Source organism: Mobula birostris, chromosome 5 (assembly GCF_030028105.1).
Source record: "Mobula birostris isolate sMobBir1 chromosome 5, sMobBir1.hap1, whole genome shotgun sequence".
Lineage (NCBI taxonomy): Eukaryota > Metazoa > Chordata > Chondrichthyes > Myliobatiformes > Myliobatidae > Mobula > Mobula birostris.
Window position 1 is genome coordinate 183112588 of NC_092374.1, and position 23032 is coordinate 183135619.

General features: G+C 44.9%; 1 protein-coding gene across 2 annotated transcripts in view; it reads right to left on the bottom strand.

Annotated features, from left to right (window-relative positions):
- The window catches only part of LOC140198108 (ras/Rap GTPase-activating protein SynGAP-like), a 582056-nt gene that overhangs the window by 228061 nt on the left and 330963 nt on the right, over positions 1 to 23032 (bottom strand). For both annotated transcript variants that reach the window (XM_072259023.1, XM_072259025.1), the window contains one exon: positions 9659 to 9753. In XM_072259023.1, coding sequence (XP_072115124.1) covers positions 9659 to 9753 — 95 coding nt within the window. The remainder of the gene's footprint in view (positions 1 to 9658; positions 9754 to 23032) is intronic.

Here is a 23032-nt window from a genome sequence, read left to right on the forward strand (position 1 = left end):
AATGGAATAAAGGGAATTACAGAGGCATGAGAGAGGAGCTTGTCCAGGTGGATTGTAGGTGGACACTGGCCAGGATGATGGCAAAGCAGAAATGGCTGGAGTTTCTGGGAATAGTTCATAAGGCACAGGATAGATATGTCCCACAGAAGGAGTTGTTTTCAAATGGCAGGGGTAGGCAACCGGGGCTGACAAGGGAAGTTAAAGACTGCATAAAAGCCAAGGGAATGGCAAACAACATAGCAAAAGTGAGTGGGAAGTTGGATGATTGGGAAGTTTATAAAATCCAACAAAAGGCAACTAAAAAGGCTATATGAAGGGAAAAGATGAAATATGAGGGCAAACTAGCCAATAATATAAAGCAGGATACTAAAAGTTTCTTCAGTTATATAAAGAGTAAAAGGGAGGTGAGAGTTGATATGGACCATTGGGAAATGATGCTTGTGAGGTAGTAATGGGGGCAAAGAAATAGTGCATGAACTTAATAAGTACTTTGCATCAGTCTTCACTGTGGAAGACACCAGCAGTGTGACAAATTTCCATGAGTGTCAAGGAGCAGGAGTGAGTGCCATTGCTATTCCAAAAGAAATAATGCAAGGGAAACTGAAAGGTCTTAAAGTCGATAAGTCTCCTGGACCAGATGGACTACATCCCAGACATCTGAAAGAGGTTGCTGAAGAGATAGCAGATGCATTGGTTATGATCTTTCAAGAATCACTTGATTCTGGCATGGTTCCAAGGACTGGGAAATTACAAATGTCATTCCACTCTTTAAGAAGGGAAATTATAGGCCAGTTGATCTAACCTCAGTGGTTGGGACAGTGCAGTATTAAGGAAGAGGTTTCAGGGTACTTGGAGACTAATGATAAAATAAGTCAAAGTCAGAATGGTTTCTGTCAAGGGAAATCTTGCCTGACAAATCAGTTAGAATTCTTCAAGGAAGTAACAAGCAAGGTGGACAAAGGAGAGGCAGCGATGTCATTTGCTTGAATTTTCAGAAGGCCTTTGATGAGGTGTCACACATGATGCTACTTAACAAGTTTAAATCCCATGGCATTACAGGAAAGATATTGGCATGGATAGAGGAATAGTTGACAGGCAGGAGGCAGCGAATGACAATAAAGGAGGCCTTTTCTGGTTGGCTGCCAGTGACTAGTGGTGTTCCTCAGGGGTCAATATTGGGACCACTACTTTTCACATTGTTTGTCAATGATTTAGACAATAGAATTGGTAGCTTTGTGGCAACATTTGCAGATGATACGAAGATAGGTGGAGGGGTACCACATAAAATTGTGGTGGTAGGGGATTTTAATTTTCCATATATTGATTGGGACTCCCATATTGTTAGGGGTCTAGATGGTTTAGAGTTTGTAAGATGTGTTCAGGAAAGTCTGCTAAATCAATATATAGAGGGACCAACTAGAGGGGATGCAATATTGGATCTCCTGTTAGGAAACGAGTTAGGACAAGTGACAGAAGTCCGTGTAGGGGAGCACTTTGGTTCCAGTGATCATAACACCATTAGTTTCAACTTGATCATGGACAAGGATAGATCTGGTCCTAGGGTTGAGGTTCTTAACTGGAAGAAGGCCACATTTGAAGAAATGAGAAAGGATCTAAAAAGCGTGGATTGGGACAGGTTGTTCTCTGGCAAGGATGTGATCGGTAGGTGGGAAGCCTTCAAAGGAGAAATTTTGAGAGTGCAGAATTTGTATGTTCCTGTCAGGATTAAAGGCAAAGTGAATAGGAATAAGGAACCTTGGTTCTCAAGGGATATTGCAACTCTGATAAAGAAGAAGAGGGAGTTGTATGACATGTATAGGAAGCAGGAAGTAAATAAGGTGCTTGAGGAGTACAAGAAGTGCAAGAAAATACTTAAGAAAGAAATCAGGAGGGCTAAAAGAAGACATGAAGTTGCCTTGGCAGTCAAAGTGAAGGATAATCCAAAAAGCTTTTACAAGTATATTAAGAGCAAAAGGATTGTAAGGGATAAAATTGGTCCTCTTGAAGATCAGAGTGGTCGGCTATGTGCGGAACCAAAGGAAATGGGGGAGATCTTAAATAGGTTTTTTGCATCTGTATTTACTAAGGAAACTGACATGAAGTCTATGGAATTAAGGGAAACAAGTAGTGAGATCATAGAAACCGTACAGATCGAAAAGGAGGAGGTCCTTGCTGTCTTGAGGAAAATTAAAGTGGATAAATCCCCGGGACCTGATGGGGTGTTCCCTCGGACCTTGAAGGAGACTAGTGTTGAAATTGCAGGGGCCCTGGCAGAAATACTCAAAATGTCGCTGTCTACAGGTGAGGTGCCGGAGGATTAGAGAGTGGCTCATGTTGTTCCGTTGTTTAAAAAAGGATCGAAAAGTAATCCGGGAAATTATAGGCCAGTAAGTTTAATGTCGGTAGTAGGTAAGTTATTGGTGGGAGTACTAAGAGACAGAATCTACAAGCATTTGGATAGACAGGGACTTATTAGGGAGAGTCAACATGGCTTTGTGCGTGGTAGGTCACGTTTGACCAATCTATTGCAGTTTTTCGAGGAGGTTACCAGGAAAGTGGATGAAGGGAAGGTAGTGGATATTGTCTACATGGACTTCAGTAAAGCCTTTGACAAGGTCCTGCATGGGAGATTAGTTAGGAAAATTCAGTCGCTAGGTATACATGGAGAGGTGGTAAATTGGATTAGACATTGGCTCAATGGAAGAAGCCAAAGAGTGGTAGTAGAGAATTGCTTCTCCGAGTGGAGGCCTGTGACCAGTGGTGTGCCACAGGGATCAGTGCTGGGTCCATTGTTATTTGTCATCTATATCAATGATCTGGATGATAATGTGGTAAATTGGATCAGCAAATTTGCTGATGATACAAAGATTGGAGGTATAGTAGACAGTGAGGAAGGTTTTCAGAGCCTGCAGAGGGACTTGGACCAGCTGGAAAAATGGGCTGAAAAATGGCAGATGGAGTTTAATACAGACAAGTGTGAGGTATTGCACATTGGAAGGACAAACCAAGGTAGAACATACAGGGTTAATGGTAAGGCACTGAGGAGTGCAGTGGAACAGAGGGATCTGGGAATACAGATACAAAATTCCCTAAAAGTGGCATCACAGGTAGATAAGGTCGTAAAGAGAGCTTTTGGTACATTGGCCTTTATTAATCGAAGTACTGAGTATAAGAGCTGGAATGTTATGATGAGGTTGTATAAGGTATTGGTGAGGCCAAATCTGGAGTATTGTGTTCAGTTTTGGTCACCAAATTACAGGAAGGATATAAATAAGGTTGAAAGAGTGCAGAAAAGGTTTACAAGCATGTTGCCGGGACTTGAGAAACTCAGTTACAGAGAAAGATTGAATAGGTTAGGACTTTATTCCCTGGAGCGGAGAAGAATGAGGGGAGATTTGATAGAGGTATATAAAATTATGATGGATATAGATAGAATGAATGCAAGCAGGCTTTTTCCACTGAGGCAAGGGGAGAAAAAAACCAGAGGACATGGGTTAAGGGTGAGGGGGGAAAAGTTTAAAGGGAATATTAGGGGGGGCTTCTTCACACAGAGAGTGGTGGGAGTATGGATTGAGCTGCCAGACGAGGTGGTGAATGTGGGTTCTTTTTTAACATTTAAGAATAAATTGGACAGATACATGGATAGGAGGTGTATGAAGGGATATGGTTCGTGTGCAGGTCAGTGGGACTAGGCAGAAAATGGTTCAGCACAGCCAAGAAGGGCCAAAAGGCCTGAGCCTGTGCTGTAGTTTCTATGGTTCTATGGGTAGATAGTGCTAAGGAAGCAATGTGATTGCAGCAGGACTTAGATAAATTGGTAGAATGGGCAAAAAAGTGGCAGATGGAATACAGTGTTGGGAAATGTGTGATAATGCATGGTAAAAGGAACAATAGTGTGGACTATTATCTAAATGGGGAGAAGGTACAAATATCAGAGGTGCAAAGGGACTTAGGAGTCCTCGTGCAAGACTTCCAGAAACTTAATTTTACAAGGTTGAGTCCGTGATATGAAGGCAAATTCAATGTTGGCAATCATTTTAGAGAGAACGGAACATCAAAGACAGGGAGATAATGCTGAAGCTTTATAAGACATTACTGAAGCTGCACTTGGACTATTGTCAACAGTTTTGGGCCCCATATCTCAGAAGGGATATGTTGTCATTGGAGAGAGTCCAGAGGAGGTTCACAAGGATGATTTTGGGAAATAAGAGGTTAACATATCAGGAGCATTTGGCAGCTTTGGGCCTGTACTCACTGAAATTTAGAAGAATGCATGGGGATCTGATTGAAAACCACCAAATGTTGAAAGCTCTGAAAAGGTGGACGTGGAGGGGATGTTTCCTGTGGTGGGGGTGTGCAGAACTAGAGGGCACAGCCTTAAAATTGAGGGGTAACCTTTTAGAACAGAGGTAGGGAGGAATTTTTTTCACCCAGAGAATGGTGAATCTGTGGAATGCTCTGCCTCAGACAGCTGCGTAGGCCAAGAATGTGGGTATATTAAAAGTGAAAATTGATAGTTGTTCAGTGCCAGGTTATGGCAAGAAGGCTGGTGCATGGAGTTGAGTGGGATCTGGGATAAGCCCTTATGGAATAGCGGAGCAGACTTTATGGGCTGAATGGCCAAATTCGGTTCCTACATCTGATGGTCTAGGGACCAGGAATCCGGATATTCACATGGACACTGTGTGCAGGGAACAGAAATGGGATTATTCAAACAGACACTGGGTACAGGGACTGGGAATGGGATTACTTAGAGAGACATTGGGTACAGAGACTGGGAATGGGGATATTCACAAGTACAATGGATACAGGGACCATGTATGGGAATATTCGCAATGTCACTGGGTACAGGGAATAGGAATGTGGTTATTCACAGAGACACTGGGTACAGGGACCGGGAATGAGGTTATTCACAGAGACACTGGGTACAGGGACTGGGAATGGTATTATTCACAGGGACTCTTTTTGATAAGTGGTGTGGGGAAAGCTGAAGATGTGAGGAGTGAGTGAAGGAAGTGGCACAGCGAGGGAGGGAGTGTTTCGGAGGGAACCAGAGACAGTATGAGAGGGAGAGGGAGGGAGACAGAGGCATGGAGGGAGTAGGAGTGTGAAGGAGAGGGCATGAGTGGGAGGGAGTAGAAATGAGATGAGGGAGTGGGAGTGGGAAGACATTGAGTAAGGCAGAGGGAGGGAAACAGGAGAGGGGAGGCTTTGGGAGGGAAGAAGGGCATGAGAAGGAACCAAATAAAGGGAAAACAGGGGCAGAGGAAGGGGAAAAGAGTGAGGCAGAGCAAGGAAATTGGACAGAGGGAGGGAGACACAGAAAGGGAGGGAGGCAAAAGTGATGAAATGAGAGAAGGGTGAAGAGGGAGGGAGTGCATGAGAAAGAAAGGGGAACAGTGAGGGAGGGAGGGAGATGGCGGTAGGTGGGAGGGGGGAAGGAGGGAGATGGCGATAGGTGGGAGGGGGGAAGGAGGGAAATGAGGGAAAGTAAGTGGGCGAGAGGCCGGGGAAGACCGGCAAATACATGGAAAGGTGAGCAGGGAAATGGCTGTGGTCAGCTCCCTGCTGTGGTGAATTCTCCAAATGTGCAACACTCACTAAATGCTGGAGGAACTCAACACATGCTGCAACATCTATGGACAGGAGTAAACAGACAACCTTTCAGGCCGAGACCTTTCAGCAGGACTTTAAGTTCCTTGACAAAGAACTGGACCTGTAGATTGACCCTCAGACAGCCTGACAGACAGAAGTGCTGTTCAGTAAGAGAGGCCACTCATCACTATGCTAGTGATAACACTCAGTGAACACCCAGTGCCAGGATCCCTTGAAACCACACCAATGGTCTTGACTGCCACTCTGTGTTCCTACTTGTGTGTTGCAGGGAGAAATTGGAATGAAGCTCCCAGTGATACAAATTCCCCCACTTTGCTTCCACGCTCACCCTCAGACTCCTTCCCTCTTTCCAAACTCTGCCTCCCTACATTCAGACAACTGGATATGTCAGAGTCTCATTCTCTCTAACTTACTTTGTGTTTAGACCCAGACCACATCAAATACACTGACCTCTGTTATTTAAACTTTTCTGATCCCAAATGAATTTTTAAAAAAAATGACAGGTCCTAGAAATCCAAAATAAATAGCGTTTGACACAAAACATTGACTCTGCCCGTCCACAATTTCTACATGACCTGTTGAGTACTCTCACCTTTAACCTCAAAGTGAAAGTCCAGTTTATTGTCATGTTTACAAGTACATGCAAGCATAGGTGCAAAGAACAAACTTATTTGCAGCAGCAACCCAGGCACATAGCATCAGATACACACCTTTCACAAAGATATCATATATTAACAGCATTAACTATTCAAAAATATAAAATATGCAACACACACAAAATGCTGGAGGAACTCAGCAGGCCGGGCAGCATCTATGGAAAAGTTTAAACAGTCGACATTTCAGGCTGAGACGCTTCTTCAGGACCAATAAGGAATAATACAATAAGGAACACGATCAGAACAAAAAAAAACATATTATCATTGTAGTGCAAAGTGGTTATAGTGTTTCTATGCTGAGGTAGTGATTGTTGTTGTGCTGGCATGGCCCAGGTGGTATTGATTTGTGATGCAGCATTAAATCTGATTCTTTCTCCACATACATATGCTTCCTGACCCACTGAGTATTTCCAAATCTTTCTATTCCATGGCTAAACCCAATCTATAAGTATTTGAAGGGATTGTTTGTAGCTAACCCATGTTGGATATGTTTTCAGGAGTCTTTGAAGCAACAACATGGAGAGTTTTTTTCTCTCTCTACATTTGCACAATTTAAAAAATCTAGCAGGCCACTAGAAATTGTGTAAGTGAGAGGTAGAATTGAGTGGGGAGGGGTGAGGAGTCACAAAGGAAAGTCCTTGAACACTTCAGCCCATCTAGTCAATGCAGAAGTATTAATCTGCCTCGTCCCATTGACTTGCATCTGGACCACAACCCATTCCCATCTACGCACTTATCGAAATTACTCTTAAATGTTCAAATCAACCCCACATCCACCACTTCCGCTGGCAACGTTCAGAAGTTGCCCCTCATTTTCATCCTAAACATTTCACCTTTCACCCTTAACCTATGATCTCTAGTTCTAGTCACACCCAAACTCAGTGGAAAAAGTCTGGGCTTTCATTAACCCTCTGTATACCCTTCATAACTTGGGTGAAAGTGTGGAGAGAATGAAATGGGGCACAGGGGACTGCAAATGGTGGAATCTGGAGGGATCAGTTTAAATGGAGGTTGGTGGTCAGGATGAAGTTGGTGGGCTGAAGGACCACTTCCTGTATTGTACGACTATGCTAATAAAGCAAGGCAGATCTCTGGGGCAATATTTGGGTTTCCCTGCACCGCCTCCTATTCAAAATTTACCACACATTTGCTGCATGGGAATAAATGGATTTGAAGTAAAAATAATTTTGGTGGCGATCTGCAGATTAAGTAACAGCCGGGTGCTCGCGGGGCTGAAACAGGCCGTCTATCCATGGACATAGCGACGGAATGCCGAGGAGGTCTGGTCAGAAGGAAGCACCACAAGACAAGCTTCGGGAACAGAACTAATACTGTATGTATCGTAGATATTATTTACAGAGCGTGGGATTCGTAACAATTGAGGACTTCACTGTTGTTACCAGGGCAACTCACTGACATTCATTCTCCGTGTGTTCTAGAGAAGATGGGTACACGGGAGAGGGGGGAAAGCAGGGAAGGCTGTAGCAATGGTGCGAAGTGTGGCAGTGGAGACATTGGGCGGCTGGATTAGCCTGGTAAATGCAAGAGATTCCACAGATGCTGGAAATCCAGAACAAAACACACACAAAATGCTGGAAGAACTCAGCAGGTCAGGCTGCATCTATGGAAATGAATAAACCGTCTGCGTTTCGGGTCGAGACCTTTCTTCAGGACCTCATCAGAAACGTCGACTGTTTATTCATTTCCATAGCTGCCGCCTGACCTGCTGAGTTTCTCCGGCATTGTGCGTATTGCTCTGGATTAGCCTCGTCCCGGGTTCAAAGTGTTCACTGTAGTTCGGAGCAATCAAAGTCAGTTTTGAGATGGGTTGCGCACACACCACCCTCTCAGCACCCCTTCCTAACCACAAGCAAGTTCTGAAAATAAGAACAGAAAATGTAGAAACACTCAGCAGGTCAGGCAGAGAGTGAATGGGGGGAATGGAGTGAGAAAGAGCGAGAGAGACAGTGAGAGACCTGGAGAGGTGAGAGCGAGAGAGAGAGAGAGGAGAGCTAGAGAGGGGTGGGAAAGGGGGAAGGGGGAAGGAGGGAGGGGGAGGGGGAAGGGGAAGGAGGGAGGGGGAGGGGGAAGGGGAAGGAGGGAGGGGGAGGGGGAAGGGGAAGGGGGAGGGGGAAGGGGGGTTAGAAAATCTCTTTCCTTTGGATGTTCAGTCCATTACACCACAAAACATGGGAGCAGAATTAGGCCAATTAGCCCATCCCTGATTCGAATTACCAATCAGGGCACTATCTGGCAAGGTGAAAATGAGGCAGGAAATCCATTGGCAAGGAGGGAATGAAGCAGGGGTTCCAGTGGCAGGTGAAACTCAGGTACCACAGGTCCGGTGGCAGGCGGAACTGAGATAGGAGATCAGCTGCCGATGGAGCTGAGGTAGATACCCAGCCATTACTACAGGAACTACTCCCGCTGAGTGAATTTTTTCTATGACTCATTTCCCAGGATGTGTTTGCCACATCCAAGGCCAAGGCTTTCACTATTGAGAAGTTGGGGGTGAGCCACAATCTCGAACAGCTGCTGGGAAAGGAATCACCAACAAATAGAAAGTGCTGATTAAATGAGATTAATATAGATGGGTACTTCATGGTGGACATGGCTTGTGTCAGTACGGTATAATCTGGCAGCCCAGTCTGGGAGTGGTGTGAGTGATTTAGAGAGAAACATGGAGATGATGGCTTTCCTATATGTAGCTGCAACCTTTGTCCTTTTGAGCAGTACAGCAGCAGAGTTAGCAAGCTTCAGAAGTTAATACTGCCAAATTAGCATCATTTGGTGGAGGTATCTCACTCTCCAAAGACCATAAGATCACGACATAGGAGTAGAATTAGGCCATTCAGCCCATTGAGTCTGCTGCACCACTCCATCATGGCTGATCCCAGATCCCACTCAACCCCATAACAACCTGCCTTCTCACCATATCCTTTGATGCCCTGACCGATCAGGAAGCTATCACCTTCCACCTTAAATATACGCACAAACTTGGCCTCCACTGCAATCAGTGGAAGAGCATTCCACAGATTCACTACCGTCTGGCTGAAAGAAATTCCTCTCTACCTCTGTTCTATAAGGTCACCCTTCAATTTTGAGGTTGTGCCCTCTAGTTCTGGATACCCCCACCATAGGAAACATCCTCTCCACATCCACTTTATCTCATCCTTTCAACATTCAGTAGGTTTCAATGAGATCCCCAAGCACTCTTCTAAATTCCAGTGAGCACAGGCCCAAAGCTGCCAAATGCTCCTCATATGTTAACCCCTTCATTACCGGAATCATGCTCATGAACCTATATGGATACAATAGGCCGAAGGATGGCTCTGAGGAACTGATGGAGGCTTTACCTCCTCTGTGTTCTTGGGAGAGATACTTACTGTGGGTCTGAAGGGAGCCGATGTCACAGCATCCATACTCAGCTGCTTCCCTCCAGGAATGCTCTTCCTCCGTGAAGACCTGCCTGGGTGATACTCTGAAAAAGACAAAGGCAGAGAGGAACTCAGTGCCAGTGGCTGGTTCAAACCCCACTGGAGACATCTGAATGTCTGATCCCAGACTGACACATTCTACGCCTCACTGAAGTCTCAAAAGTGCCAGCTGTCAGGCAAATGGTGAGCCCTCAGCTCTCTCGAGTGGATGCACAAATTCAATTCCACTCTTTTCCAAACAAGAGTGGTCAATGCTTATCTCCTGACTGACATAGCTCACTAATCCTGCATTACCACATTCCAGATTACAGGAGTTGGTGGTGCTCCAATGCTGCAGTGCGCAGCAAGACCGAGGTAAAATCTGGGCATGTGCTGGTAAGTGGCAAGGGCACTCAGACCACAGAAGTGCCTGATAATGACCATCTCCAAGCAGGGGAGACTTTAACTACTGTCTTCATATTCAGCCCCTCCTCCAACCCTTGACATTCAGAGACAGGCAGTCCTGGGCGGGTCACAGCCGATCAGAACCTTAATGGAATCAGCCACACAAATCAGACTTCAGATGACAGCAGGCTGAGAGGCTGGGTAGATTCCACCCCTGGTAGCCCAAAAGCCTTCTGCAAGGATGGAATACTCTCCAATTGGCCAGAATAATGCACAGACTTTTGGGAAGTTCAGCACAGTTTGAGATTAATGAGGTGATCTGTATGAACAGTACACAGGACAAGCTTTTCACTGTACCAGGTACATACAACAATTATTAGCCAATCCCGCTTCCAATTCTAATAACAACGAAGTGGCAGCCCAACCGGTATGAACCCTCTTGCCCTCCGCCACCAGCGCACTGTAGCCGCAGTGTGTGGCGTCCTACACAATGCATCGCAGTTGCTCATCCAGCCTATTCTAACAGCACCTCTAAGGTCCACCACCAAGAAGGACAAGGGCAGCAGGCACAGAAGAGCACAACCACCTGCAACTTTCCCCTCCAAGTCACCCACTATCCCAAATTGGAAATCTATCACTGGTCCCGCATCATTTCAGGGTCTCACTCCTGAAGTTCCCTCCCCGACAGCGTCGTGGGATCACCTTTACCAGAAGGACTGCAGTAGTTCAAGGAGGAGGCTCCCCCCTCCCCCCTCCACCTTCTCAAGGGCAAGTAGGGATGGCCAATAAATGCTGGACTTGTCTTCGATGCCCACGTCTAGAGAGAGAATAAATACACAGAGAAATCCCTCATTTACCTGCTTCAAAGCACACAGGCACTCGGCTTCACACAGAGTAACTGAAGCCAGTGTGTTTGATTAGAGAACACACAGAGGGAGCTTCACTCAACATCGAACTGACGCTGCATCTTCGGTGGGAGTGAAAGATTCTCAAGCACTGTCGGTCCTCTCCACAGAGGACCCCGAGGTGCTGTCACCCTCTCTGCCTGCTTCTCTGTTCAAATTAAATCCTGGCCTATCCCTCAGCCCCAAAATTGCTTTGTCAATTATCCACTAACAATGCAAGGAAAATGTGTGTCAGTCCTAAAAAAAAATCAGTGGGTTTCACAGCCTCCTGCTTTATCCCATCATTTGAGAACTGCTTCCCGATTTAGCTGCTGAAAAGCTCAGTTTTAATATTTGTCTCTTCTGCCTACATGATCAGTCACTCCCAGTTTAACCCCTAAAACATTCCAACATTTTTGATGCCTTGGCAAACCACTACTCATCTCAATGTGCAGAAACTGTGTGCAATCTGCACTCACCACTTAACCCTCTCAAGCACTGGTTCAACACAGATAACTTTGGAACCCTTCTGCATGTGTCCAGAGGAATGGAGCCCAGTGGGCCAAGATAAGGAAAACACTGGAGTGCCAGAAATACTCAGTGAATCAGGCAGCATCTGTGGAGAATCTGAATTTTGGGCTAAGAATGATCAAGCATCTCAAAAACTAAAGCATCACCTGTAACAGTCACAGACTAACACAACATAGAAACTGGCCACCCAGACCACTGAGTTCATACCAGCCATCAGCGACCCATCTACACTCATCCTATTTTGTTCCCACATTCCTATTAACTCCCCTGTGGCTTCTCACACTCACCTACATACCAGGGGTGATTTACCAACCCACAGATCTCAGAGAGGAAAACCAGAGAACCTGGGAGAAACCCTCGTGGACACAGGGAGAACGTGCAAACAGCGCACGTGCATATACACACACACACACACACACACTCACTCACTCACTCAGCTGGAGGTTAGGATCGAACCTAGGTCTCTGGTGCTGTGACCAGCTACCCCACTAAATCCCAACACTTCTGAGATTAAAGACATTAAACACTGTTCCTGTCCAAAATCTCTATGGCTTCATTCTTCCTAGATTCTGTCTGCAATTTTCTCCACCTCCTTTGTTCAATCCAACTAACAGAGAATGAGTTTAACATCCTCACAACTAGTTCTTCTCACATTGTTAGAACTTTCCATGCATAAACGGTATGCCAAGCTCCCTTTACTACCACAACAATGACTCTCCTGACGTATTTCATCAGCTGAGACCCCTGAGAATGTCATCCAGAAACGACTGTTTGGTTCATTAATGCATCACTTGCTTCTCTGTCATTACTGGCCTGTTCCTGAATTGGTTCTATAACATGAACCTTGTGTACCCCAAACTTGTCCCTGATGTAAGCTGGTTCAATGAAATGATCTGATAGAAATACATGTCAGGGTAGGTTTTGAGATGTTTCCACTACTAGGACAGTCTCAAATGAAAGGACATGGTACAAATTTAGAAGTGGTCATTTAATATTGAAATAAATGGTGAGTGGTAAATCTCTGGAATTCTCTGTCGCAAAGAGTTGTGCATTTTCATCTATGGGGTTGATGTCCTCCATTCAGGAGAATTTTCTTTTCCACTATGTTTCTGATCCACCATTGAGGAAGCATGAGGAATAATGAGGGTCATGAAATGGTTCTCAGTGAGGGAGCAATCAGGGAATAGTGATCATAGTTTTTAAAAAATAGAAAAAATTGGACATAACTTTGAGTGAAAAGACATAATTGGTGGGAGGCCAATTTTAGGGGATTCAGATGGCTTTGGCTCAGATGACACAATACAAGGTCTTTAAAGGAAAAGGTGATTGGGTTCAATGCACGCACATTCGTACAAGGAGGATAAGCAAAGGAGCTAAAGGATGAAGAAGGAAACTGAAAGAGAGAAGCAGAGTACATGACAAATGTCAGGCTGATTATACAATTGAGAATCAGGCTGAAAATAGAAGCACTGGGAGGGAGTGAGAACAGAAGCGAGAGTCCCAGGAGAGTGGGAGAATAGATGAACAGCCTCCTTAAATGGAATGGATGAATTGTATCATTAGGACACAGGTAGTGAGAGTAGTGGAGGGACACACTGGCGTTGTTTGATTTTCACAGTAAGTTTAAGAATCAAGTACACTTCCTAAATTAGCTATTACCTGGTCTATTACAGAACAGTTTGCCTAACTTAAATGGGACCACATCTCAATGGGTGGAACACTGGTGAAGCTGGTATGGCCGCTACCTCATAGCTTATGACCTGGGTTCGATCTCGACTTCCGGCACTGTCTGTGTGTGGAGTTTGCACATTACTGCTCGGGTTTCCCCAGGTGCTCCGGTTTCCTCCCACCGTGCAGGTCAGTGAGTTAATTGGTGGCTCTATATGGCCCTTAGTACGTGGTTGAGTGGTAGAATCTTGTAGGAGTTGGGGGAAGGTGGGGAGAAAAGAAACGGGATCAGTGTAAATGGGTGGTGGGTGGTCAGCACGCATTCAGTAGCTACAGAGTCTGTTTCCATCTGTATGACTCTCCCTTTGCCATGATCTTATTTTTCATATTAATAACAACAATCACTACTAGTCGTCAGAGTATGGTACGATTTTTTAAATCTATTTTCATTTTGCAGCTCTCAGTATTTCCTTTGTAACTCTTGGGTTAATACTGGCCTGCTCAGCCTTTAACCTTACATGTGTCAACCTTGGCCAAGGTTGCTTAATGTCCTGAGACACACACCATCTCTGGAAATATGTCACCGCCCCTTATCCACCCAGCATCCAAAAGTGGGAGGACCTTCCCCAGAAGGACTGCAGTGGCTCAAAACACCTCTCAGGGAGGGGTAATAGATGCCAGCCTCGTCAACCACACCCAATTCATGAATAAATTAAAGAGAATAAACATACATTTTCAGGCTGATGTGTAAATCAGTAAACAGTAGGTCTGGTAATCTGAAGCTTGAACATACAGTATTGACCAGAAGCACACATATATACAGCTAATGTGGCTAAGACTTTTGCATAGTACTGTAGTAATGTTAAGTAGTGCACTGTACTACAGCCACAAAAATTAAAGAAATTTCATGACATATGTGAGTGATGATAAAGCTGATTCTGATATGAGTCTCTATTGTGGAAGGGGATAGGGAGAGGGGAATTATGGCTGGGAAAATGGGAAGGGGGCAGACGGAAAATAATCATGGTTGGGAAAATGGGAGGAGAGCAGGAAGCACTGGTGAGCCGATCTGTAATGATCAATAAACCAATTGTTTGGAATCAAATGACTTGGCTGCACCAACCCCCACCTTGGCACGCCTGCTCTGCCACCTGTTCCACACCCTTCTTGGCGCACCATCCTTACCATCCCTTACATCCTTTGCTCCCGCCAGATATACAGACTCGCTCTTTGCTCCGTGTTGACAGGTACAGTACTCTGCAAAAATCTTAGGCAGCCTAGCCATCTATGTGCCTAAGACTTTTGAACAGTCCTGCAAAATGCCAGAAACACTCAGCAGGCCAGGCAGCATCAGTAGAGGGAGAATCAGAGTGAACATTTCAGGCTGAAGAACCTGCTCCTCTCTCCACAGATGCCACCTGACCTGCTGTGTATTTCCAGCAGTTACAGGTTTTATTTTGGATGTTGAATGCACTTGCAGTTCTAGTTTGAAGTCAGATGTTCCTTAGTACATTCCTTGCAATTCAACTGTACCTGTAATTAGTTCAGCTCAATGAATCATGTGTTGCTACATAGTCAATCTTATTATTACGTACTAGTTATCAACACCACCTCAAAAGAGTTCTTCTTCTGCCTTTGACTATACCTATAACACAAGGTATTCCAACTCCAATTTCTTTTTTTAGTTCTACTCAAGTTACAGCATTCCAATTTCAGAAGCAGATTTTGTCCATTTTTTTTCCTGTGTTTAGTCCAGCTAACAGAGGATGAGTTTTACTCCCCCACAGCTCGTCCTTATTACAAACACAAGAGATTCTGCAGGTGCTGCAAATCCAGAGAACACATACGAAATGCTGGAAGAACTCAATGAGTCAGGTAGCATCTACGGAAAGGAATAAACAGCTGACGCTTCAGGCTGAGACCCTTCATCAGAACTTGGTCTTATCACAATGTCGTTTCTGTAGCTTTCAGAATACGAACCGGTAGCTCTGCTCCTCTCACTGGGATACGCATGCAAGAGGCAATGCCCCAATAAGGCATCATTCATCATCCACCATCTGGATAGTGCCTTCTTCTCTTTGCTGTCATTGGGCAGGAGGTGCAGGAGCCTGAAGACCTATACCTCAATGTTCGACAACAGCTTCCGATATCAGGTTCTTGAACTGATCTGAACAACTCCCTAACATTAGCTTGGACTATATTTGCATCTCACTCAAGCTTGCACTAGTGTTGTTTGTTTTGATTATTTTGCACACATTTATGTACAATCTAAGTCAATCAAGATCACATTAACTTGTGTTTGCCTTTGTTTTATACTGTTGCTACAGCTGTTGCTGTAAAAACTGATTTTCACGGCATTTATATCTGTGTACAATGCTCATGACAGTGATAATCTTGACCGTGAACTTGAATGTACAAAATATCTACCCCAAACTCTCCCTTGGTACAGAGGGTTTAATGATTTGAACTTCAGGAAGGATAGAGAGTTCAAATGCCACTGTTATTGAAGCCAACTCTGTGTATCAGCGACCAAGAATGTGATTTGAGCCCAGAGAATGGTCAGGCGCACTCTAAAAATTCATTTCCTTCACATTTACATCATTCAGATCGTGGGAGCACTGTAAACAAAAAAAACTCCAATATAAATATAAATTTAAAAAAACACAGATGCTGGAAATCCAGACCAACACATGCAAAATGCTGGATGAACTCAAAGGGTCAGGCAGCAACTATGGATAGGAATAAAGAGTTGATGTTTTGAGCTGAGAAGATATTGACTGACTGACCGACTGGGTGTTTTCAACATTGTCCTGAAACATTAACTGCCCTTCTATCCATTGATGCTGCCAAGCATTCCCAACATTATTCTGCTTTATTTTCAGTGTACCCGACAACCCCAGATTCCATCTGGCAACCCGAGTACTAGAACCTGGCACAAAATGAAGGGTGAACTTGTGTGATGGAGGTCTGGGGGGTGGGGGGTGGGGGGAAGCAGTGGTCAATAAACCAGTCTCCTCTTTATAGAGAGCGTGGCAGAATCAGGATCCCTGAGAAAGAGAGGGAGAAGGAGGAACACAGTGATGCAAGAAAAAAGGGGAAGGATTAGGGAATAAAAAGAAAGGGAGGGAGCGGAGATGGAGAGAGGAAATTAGTTGAGTTTGTGATCAGTGCTCTTTGATGTAATGAACAAACAGATGTCTGTAACAAGAGAACACGAGTTAAATATTCATCGCTGGTTGTTCCGTGGTAAACGTACATCAGATTTGCATTATTTAATCCAAAGGTGCAATGTTATCTGACAGGAGGAGGAGGAGGGAATTGCAACCAATGCGACGACTATATGGTTGCATAGCAACAGTTCTCCCACGCCAGCGACTGCAGTACTGAACCTTACTCATCCCTCTGCTCGGTAACCTGAGACCAGGACGTGACTCGTTTGCAATTTCTATTCTCCGACCTAGAAGATTCATCCCTCTGGAGCGTTGCATGCAGTGTGCAGGCCGGTGTTGTAGCGGATGGATGCTGCATTGTTGGTGGTGTTGCCTGCAGGTGAAATATTGCGCGTGCACTCTGATATGGCAACGAAGGGTTATGCATTAGGCAACATGACTCATGACCTACTAGCATCGTGACTGCATTACCATTCAGAGAAGCCTCGCACTGTGCTGATTGGCTGTTGCACTTGTTCCCTTGTAATCAGAGTTCTCATTAGTTGCAGTACGATTTGCCATTTCTTGCATTTCCTTCTGCTATTTAGCCCATCAAGTCTCTGCCAGCCCTCTGCAGCAACCCATCAATTCTAATCTCCCACTAATCTCCTACACTCTCCCCAGTCCCCTGATCACTCTTTTCCTTTTCCCTACTTTACCACCCACAAGCTCCACTCACTTCCCTCACTCAGTTCCATGCTCCACCATCTTCTGTCAGATTCCACAATCTGTAGACTTGTTGTCACCTCCACCTCTTAGACATTCTCACCCTCCCCTCCTCAATCTGCCTATCACTCCTCCTCACCTGGGCCCACCTGCCAGCACTTGCTCCGTCCTAACCCTTTGCCTTTATACAGGCCATCTCCCCTCTACTAATTCAGTCCAAATGAGGGGTCCCAGCTCAAAATATTCACTGTACATTTCACTCCATCTTGCTGCCCAACCTGCTCCAGCATCCTAGACATTGCTCCGGATCTCGGCACCTGCAATGTTTTATGTCCCTGCTAATTTTCCCTGCATTCCCACGAACTGTGGGATATCTCACGTCCTTCAGCGCTGGCCTATAATCGTATCCCATGGTGAGAGCAGACAAAGTGTTGCTTTGACTGTCATTCCCATGGGAAGGCTAGAATGCCTAAGAACTCTTTGAAATACACCATGAGATTAACTTCACTTGGTATTTTTCCCCATGAGGAATTCTAACAAATTAGTTAGCAATTTACAGTGATGTCAACGAGTTCATCCAATTATTTCCTTACAACTTCTCCATCCTTTGAATCGGTGCAGAATGACAGAACAATCACATTCGTCACTGATCCTCCCTTTAACCTATTCTCCGCACATTCCCATCAACTCTCCCAGATTCCACATACCAGGGGCAATTTACAGTGGACACTTAACCCATGAACCTGCACATTTTTGGGATGTGGGAGGAAACCCATGGGGTTACAGGGAGAGCACAGAACTATACAGTGCACAGCGCCAATTCTTTGGTCCACAATATGCCGACTCCAGGATCAATCTAACCCTTCCCTCCAACACAGCCCGTAACACTCCATTTTGCCTATCCAGGTGCCTACTGAAGAGTCTAAATGTACACAGACAGCACCGGAGGCCAGGGTCAAACTTAGGTCTCTGGTGCTGTGAGACAGCAGCTCTACCTGCTACGCTACAAGTCTTGAAGGGACCTGCTGCTGACTTTCTTCTGCAATCACACCAGAATGCTGAGATACAGGAGAATCTGGTGTGGGAAAACTCTTGCAGAATGAGAGTCAGGGGAAGGAGTGAGCAAACGGGAACCTCAGACAAAAGACACAGCGGTTTGAAAAAAGAAATGGTAGCAGTGTTGGATTAGTGCCAATGGTAGTTGATGGTTGGTATAGACTAGGTGGGCTGAATGGCCTTTTTTGAGCTGCTCTATGCCTCTGAGGTATGGAGAAGTAATGAACACATTTAAAATAAAAGAAAATGGTGCAAAATTGTTGCTCAGCCCCTTTAAAATGGACCTGAAAGAAGAGAAGATCAAGTGGAATGCTGGAAACAGAACAATCATTACTTGCCTCCCTCCTTTTCTTTCCAACCGAGGGTCTTCTACCTCAAGTGTTAATCCAGTTTATCTCCTCACAGACACTGTCTGGCCTGCTGAGTGTTTCCATCTTTTACCAGAAAGATTAGTTTAGTTTTTTCTCACCCCAGGCGCTCTCTGATGGGCTAGGTGACTCCAGGTTCTTCTGGTTACGCTTTAGACTTCCAGCACCTACAGTTTTTCTCCGAATTTCACTCCTGCCTACATTTGGGGGATGGCTCTCTGGAGATGGAAGTAGAGAAACCAGTGAGAATGTCACAGCAGGCCAGTGGGGAATTGTCATCTTCCAACTTTAGGACTGCAGCAGCCCAAATGTTGTTACTCCACCCCTCCTCATCCATCCACAGGGATTGGTGCACCCATCCAATCTCCCTGGAGAAGTGGCCAACATCCAGCCAATTCCCATTGCTGTTTGGTTTAACACCGGCCACCTGTTTCCTCCTCTCTGAGAAACTGCAGTGTCTTCTTGGTAGAAAGGTAGAAATAGGCCATTCAGCTCCTCATGCCTGCAGTTACTCATCGAGACATTGGCTGATCACCTGCCTCAGCATCACTCCACATCCCTGATCTTTTAATGTCCAAAAATGTGTCAATCTCGGCTGATGGGGGAGGAGGAATGGGGAGGAGAGGCTTCGTAGGGATTTTTGAAACAAAGTGCTGCATGGGACTGGTGAGCGGGTGTTCCTCAAGGCTGCCTTCCGAGGTCCCCACTCGCCAGGTGTCAGGTTACTTCCTTGGTTCAGCCTTAAGCAAACCTCATGTACCACTAGTGCCCTCTGGTGGGTTGGGCTGGGAGCTGCCAACAAGATGAACCCTTGTCCCACTCCCAGGTGCCCCTTCTCTCTGCCTGCTCGGCTCTGTCTCACACCATGTTACTTTGAACTTCAAACGTTCATTTTTAGAATGTTCCGTAGTATCCAGTACGTTTTCAAGGAGCAATGCTTCAAAAAGGCAGCGTCCATCATTAAGGAACTCCATCACCTTAGACATGCCCTCTTCTCATTATTACCATCAGCAAGGAGGTACAGAAGCCCAAATGCACACGCAATGATTCAGGAACAGCTCCTTCCCCTCTGCCATCCGATTTCTGAATGGACACTGGACCCATGAACACAACCTCACTACTTTTTTAATTTCTATTTTTTGCACTACTCATTTAATTTATTTAATATATATACTTACTGTCACTCAGTTTTTTCCTCTAATATTAAGTACTGCTTTGTACTGCTCCCGCAAAGTTAACAAAACTCATGATATCTGCTGGTAATATTAAATCTGATTCTGAGTCCGCTGACCGTCTCCCTCACACACACATCCACAAACATATCGGACCACCCCCCATCCCCGCATATGTATGCACGTGCATCTTTTGGCAGGGAAATCTGCTCCTTCCTGTTTCTTCCTCCACACACATCTTTTGGATGTGGGTGGAAACCAGCGCACCTGGGGGTGGAGGAGGGAGCCCTTGCAGTCAAAGGGAGAATATGCCAGCTCCACACATAAACTGTACTGGAGGTCAGAATGGAACGGGGGTCCCTAGAACTATCTGGGTGGGTCAAGTGCTTTTATCAACCATCATTGAGGAGTGTTAGTTACATTGATGGGAAATGGAACGAGGCTGCCGATAGTGCTCTAAACACATTGGCAAAATAAACAGTCTTTAACTACGAGATCAGAAGAGACCAGGAACTACATCGAGCAAAACTCCAATACTCCGGCACAATCGAGACTTTGCTGTTGCTAGGCAGGCAGATTCTTTGGACTATTATCACCACAAATCACTCCAAGTTCACTTTTTTTTCCACTCTCCTCCTTCCTGTTTCTTTCCCCACCCCTCCCCTCCACACACTCCTTTGGCATGTGGGAGGAAACCTCAGCACATCTTCCTGTGAATTCAGAGAGTTTACAGGGATTGCACGGAATAAGGTCCTGATGACTTAGCAGGAAGCGTGCTCACCACCCCGACATAAGGAAGGTGGGTGACAGGATTCTGCATAGGGAGTTCAGGGAGTTAGGTGCTAAGTTAAAGGGCTGGGCCTCCAGCATTGTGATCTCAGGATTGTTACCTGTGCCACGTGCTAGTGAGGCTACAGCTAGGAAGATCACACAGTTTAATACATGGCTAAGGAGTTGGTGGAGGAGGAAGGGCATAAGATTTTTGAACCATTGGTCTCTCTTCCTGGGAAGGTGAGACCTGTACAGAAGGGATGGTTTGCATCTGAACTGGAGGGGGACGAATATCCCTGTGGGAAGGTTTGTTAATGCATGGTGAGGTTTAAACTAGGGTTGCAGAGGGATGGGAACCAAAGTGCCAGAACAGTTAGTGGAGAGGTTGTGGAGGCAGATGTTGGTAAGACCTCAAAGTTAGGAAGCAAAAGGTTGAGCATGAAGCGACAAAATCAAAAACAGTGAATACAGGACTGAAGGTGTTGTATCCGAATGCGTGCAGTGTACAGAATAAGGTAGATGAACTTGAGCACAGTTGCAGATTGACAGCTATATTGTTGTAGGCATTACTGAATTGTGGCTAAAAGATTATAGCTGGGAGCTTAATATCCGAGGGTACACATTGTATTGAAAGGACAGACAGGGAGATAGAGGGGGCGGTGTTGTTCTGTTGCTAAAAAATCAAATCAAATCATTAGAAATAGGTGACATAGGGTTGGAAGATGTTGAATCATTGTGAATGGAGCTAAGGAACTGCAATGGCAAAAAGACCCTGATGGGAGTTGTATACAGACCCCAAACAGCAGTAAGCAGTACCTACAAATTACAACTGGAGACAGAAAATACATGCCAAAAGGGCAATGTTACAATAGTCATGAGGAGCTTCAGTATGCAGGCAGATTGGGAAAATCAGGCTGGTGCTTGATTCCAGGAGAGGGAGTTTCCAGACTGCCTACGAGATGGCTTTTTACAACAGTTCCTGGTTCAGCCCACTAGAGGAACAGTTTTTCTGGGTTGGGTGTTGAGCAATGAACCGGAATTGATTAGAGAGATTAGGATAAAAGAACCCTGAGGAGAAAGTGATCATAATATGATAAAATTCACCCTGAAATTTGAGAAGGAGAAGCTAAAGTCAGATGTATCAGTATTTCAGTGGAGTAAAGGAAAATACAGAGACATGAGAGAGGAGTTGGCCAGAATTGATTGGAAAAGAACACCGGCAGGGATTATGGTACAGCAGCAATGGTTGGAATTTCTGGAAGCAATTCAGAAGGCACAGGATATATGCATCCCAAAGAAAAAGATGCATTCTAAAAGATGACACAACTGTGGTTAACAAGGGAAGTCAAAGCGAACATAAAAGCTGAAGAGAGGGCATATAATAGAGCAAAGAATAGTGGGAAATTAGAGGATTAGGAAGTTTTTAAGAACCAACAGAAGGCAACTAATAAGCCACTAGGAAGATAAAGATGGAATATGAAAGCAATCTAGTCAATAATATTAAAGAGAATACCAAAAGTTTCTTCAGATACATATAGTGTAAAAGAGAGGTGAGAATGGATATTGGACCACTGGAAAACAATGCTGGAGAGATAGTAATGGGGGACAGTGAAATAACAGACAAACTGCATCAGTCTTCACTGTGGAATACACTAGAAGTATTTTGGAAGTTCCAGCTGTCAAGGGTCATGAAGTGCGTGGAGTTACCATAACTAGAGAGAAGATTCTTGGAAAACTGTAAGGTCTGAAGGTAGCTAAATCACCTGAAGCAGATGGTGCACATCCCAGAATCCTGAAAGGAGTGGCTGAAGATATCGTGGAGATATCAGTAGAGAAGAGAGAGAGGCAGAAGAACGGAAACTTCAGGGCAGTTAGTCTGACCTGTGGTTGGGAAGATGTTGGAGTTGATTATGAAGGATGAGGTCTCAGGGTACTTAGAGGCACAAGATAAAATAGGCGTAATGAGCATGGTTTCCTCAAGGGAAAGTCTTGCCTGACAAATTTGTTGGAATTCTTTGAAGAAGTAAAAAGCAGGATGGACAAAGGAGAATCAGCTGATGTGTACTTGGAACTTTAGAAGGCCTTTGACAAGGTGTCAAACGTGAGATTGCTTAACAAGCTACGTGCCTGTAGTATTACAGGAAACATTCTAGCATGGATGAAGCAGTTCCTGATTGGAAGCAGGCGAAGAGTGGGAATAAAAGGAGCCTTTTCTGGTTGGCTGCTGGTGACTAGTGGTGTTCCACAGGGGTTTGTGTTGGGACCAATTCTTTTTGCATTATATGTCACTGATTTGAATGATAGAATTGATGTCTTTGTTGCAAAGTTTGCAGATGATATGAAGATAGGTGGAGGAATAGATAGCTTTGAGGTTAATTTGCAGATTGAGTCTGTGGTGAGGACTGCAAATGCAATGTTAGCATTCATTTCAAGAGGACTAGTATATAAAAGCAAGGATGTAATGTTGAAACTTTATAAAGCACTGGTGAGGCCTCACTTGGGAGTACTGTGAGCAAGTTTGCACCCCTTATCTTAGAAAGGATGCGCTGAAACCAGAGAGGGTTCAACGGAGGTGCACAAAAATGATTCCAGGATTGAATGGCTTGTCATATGA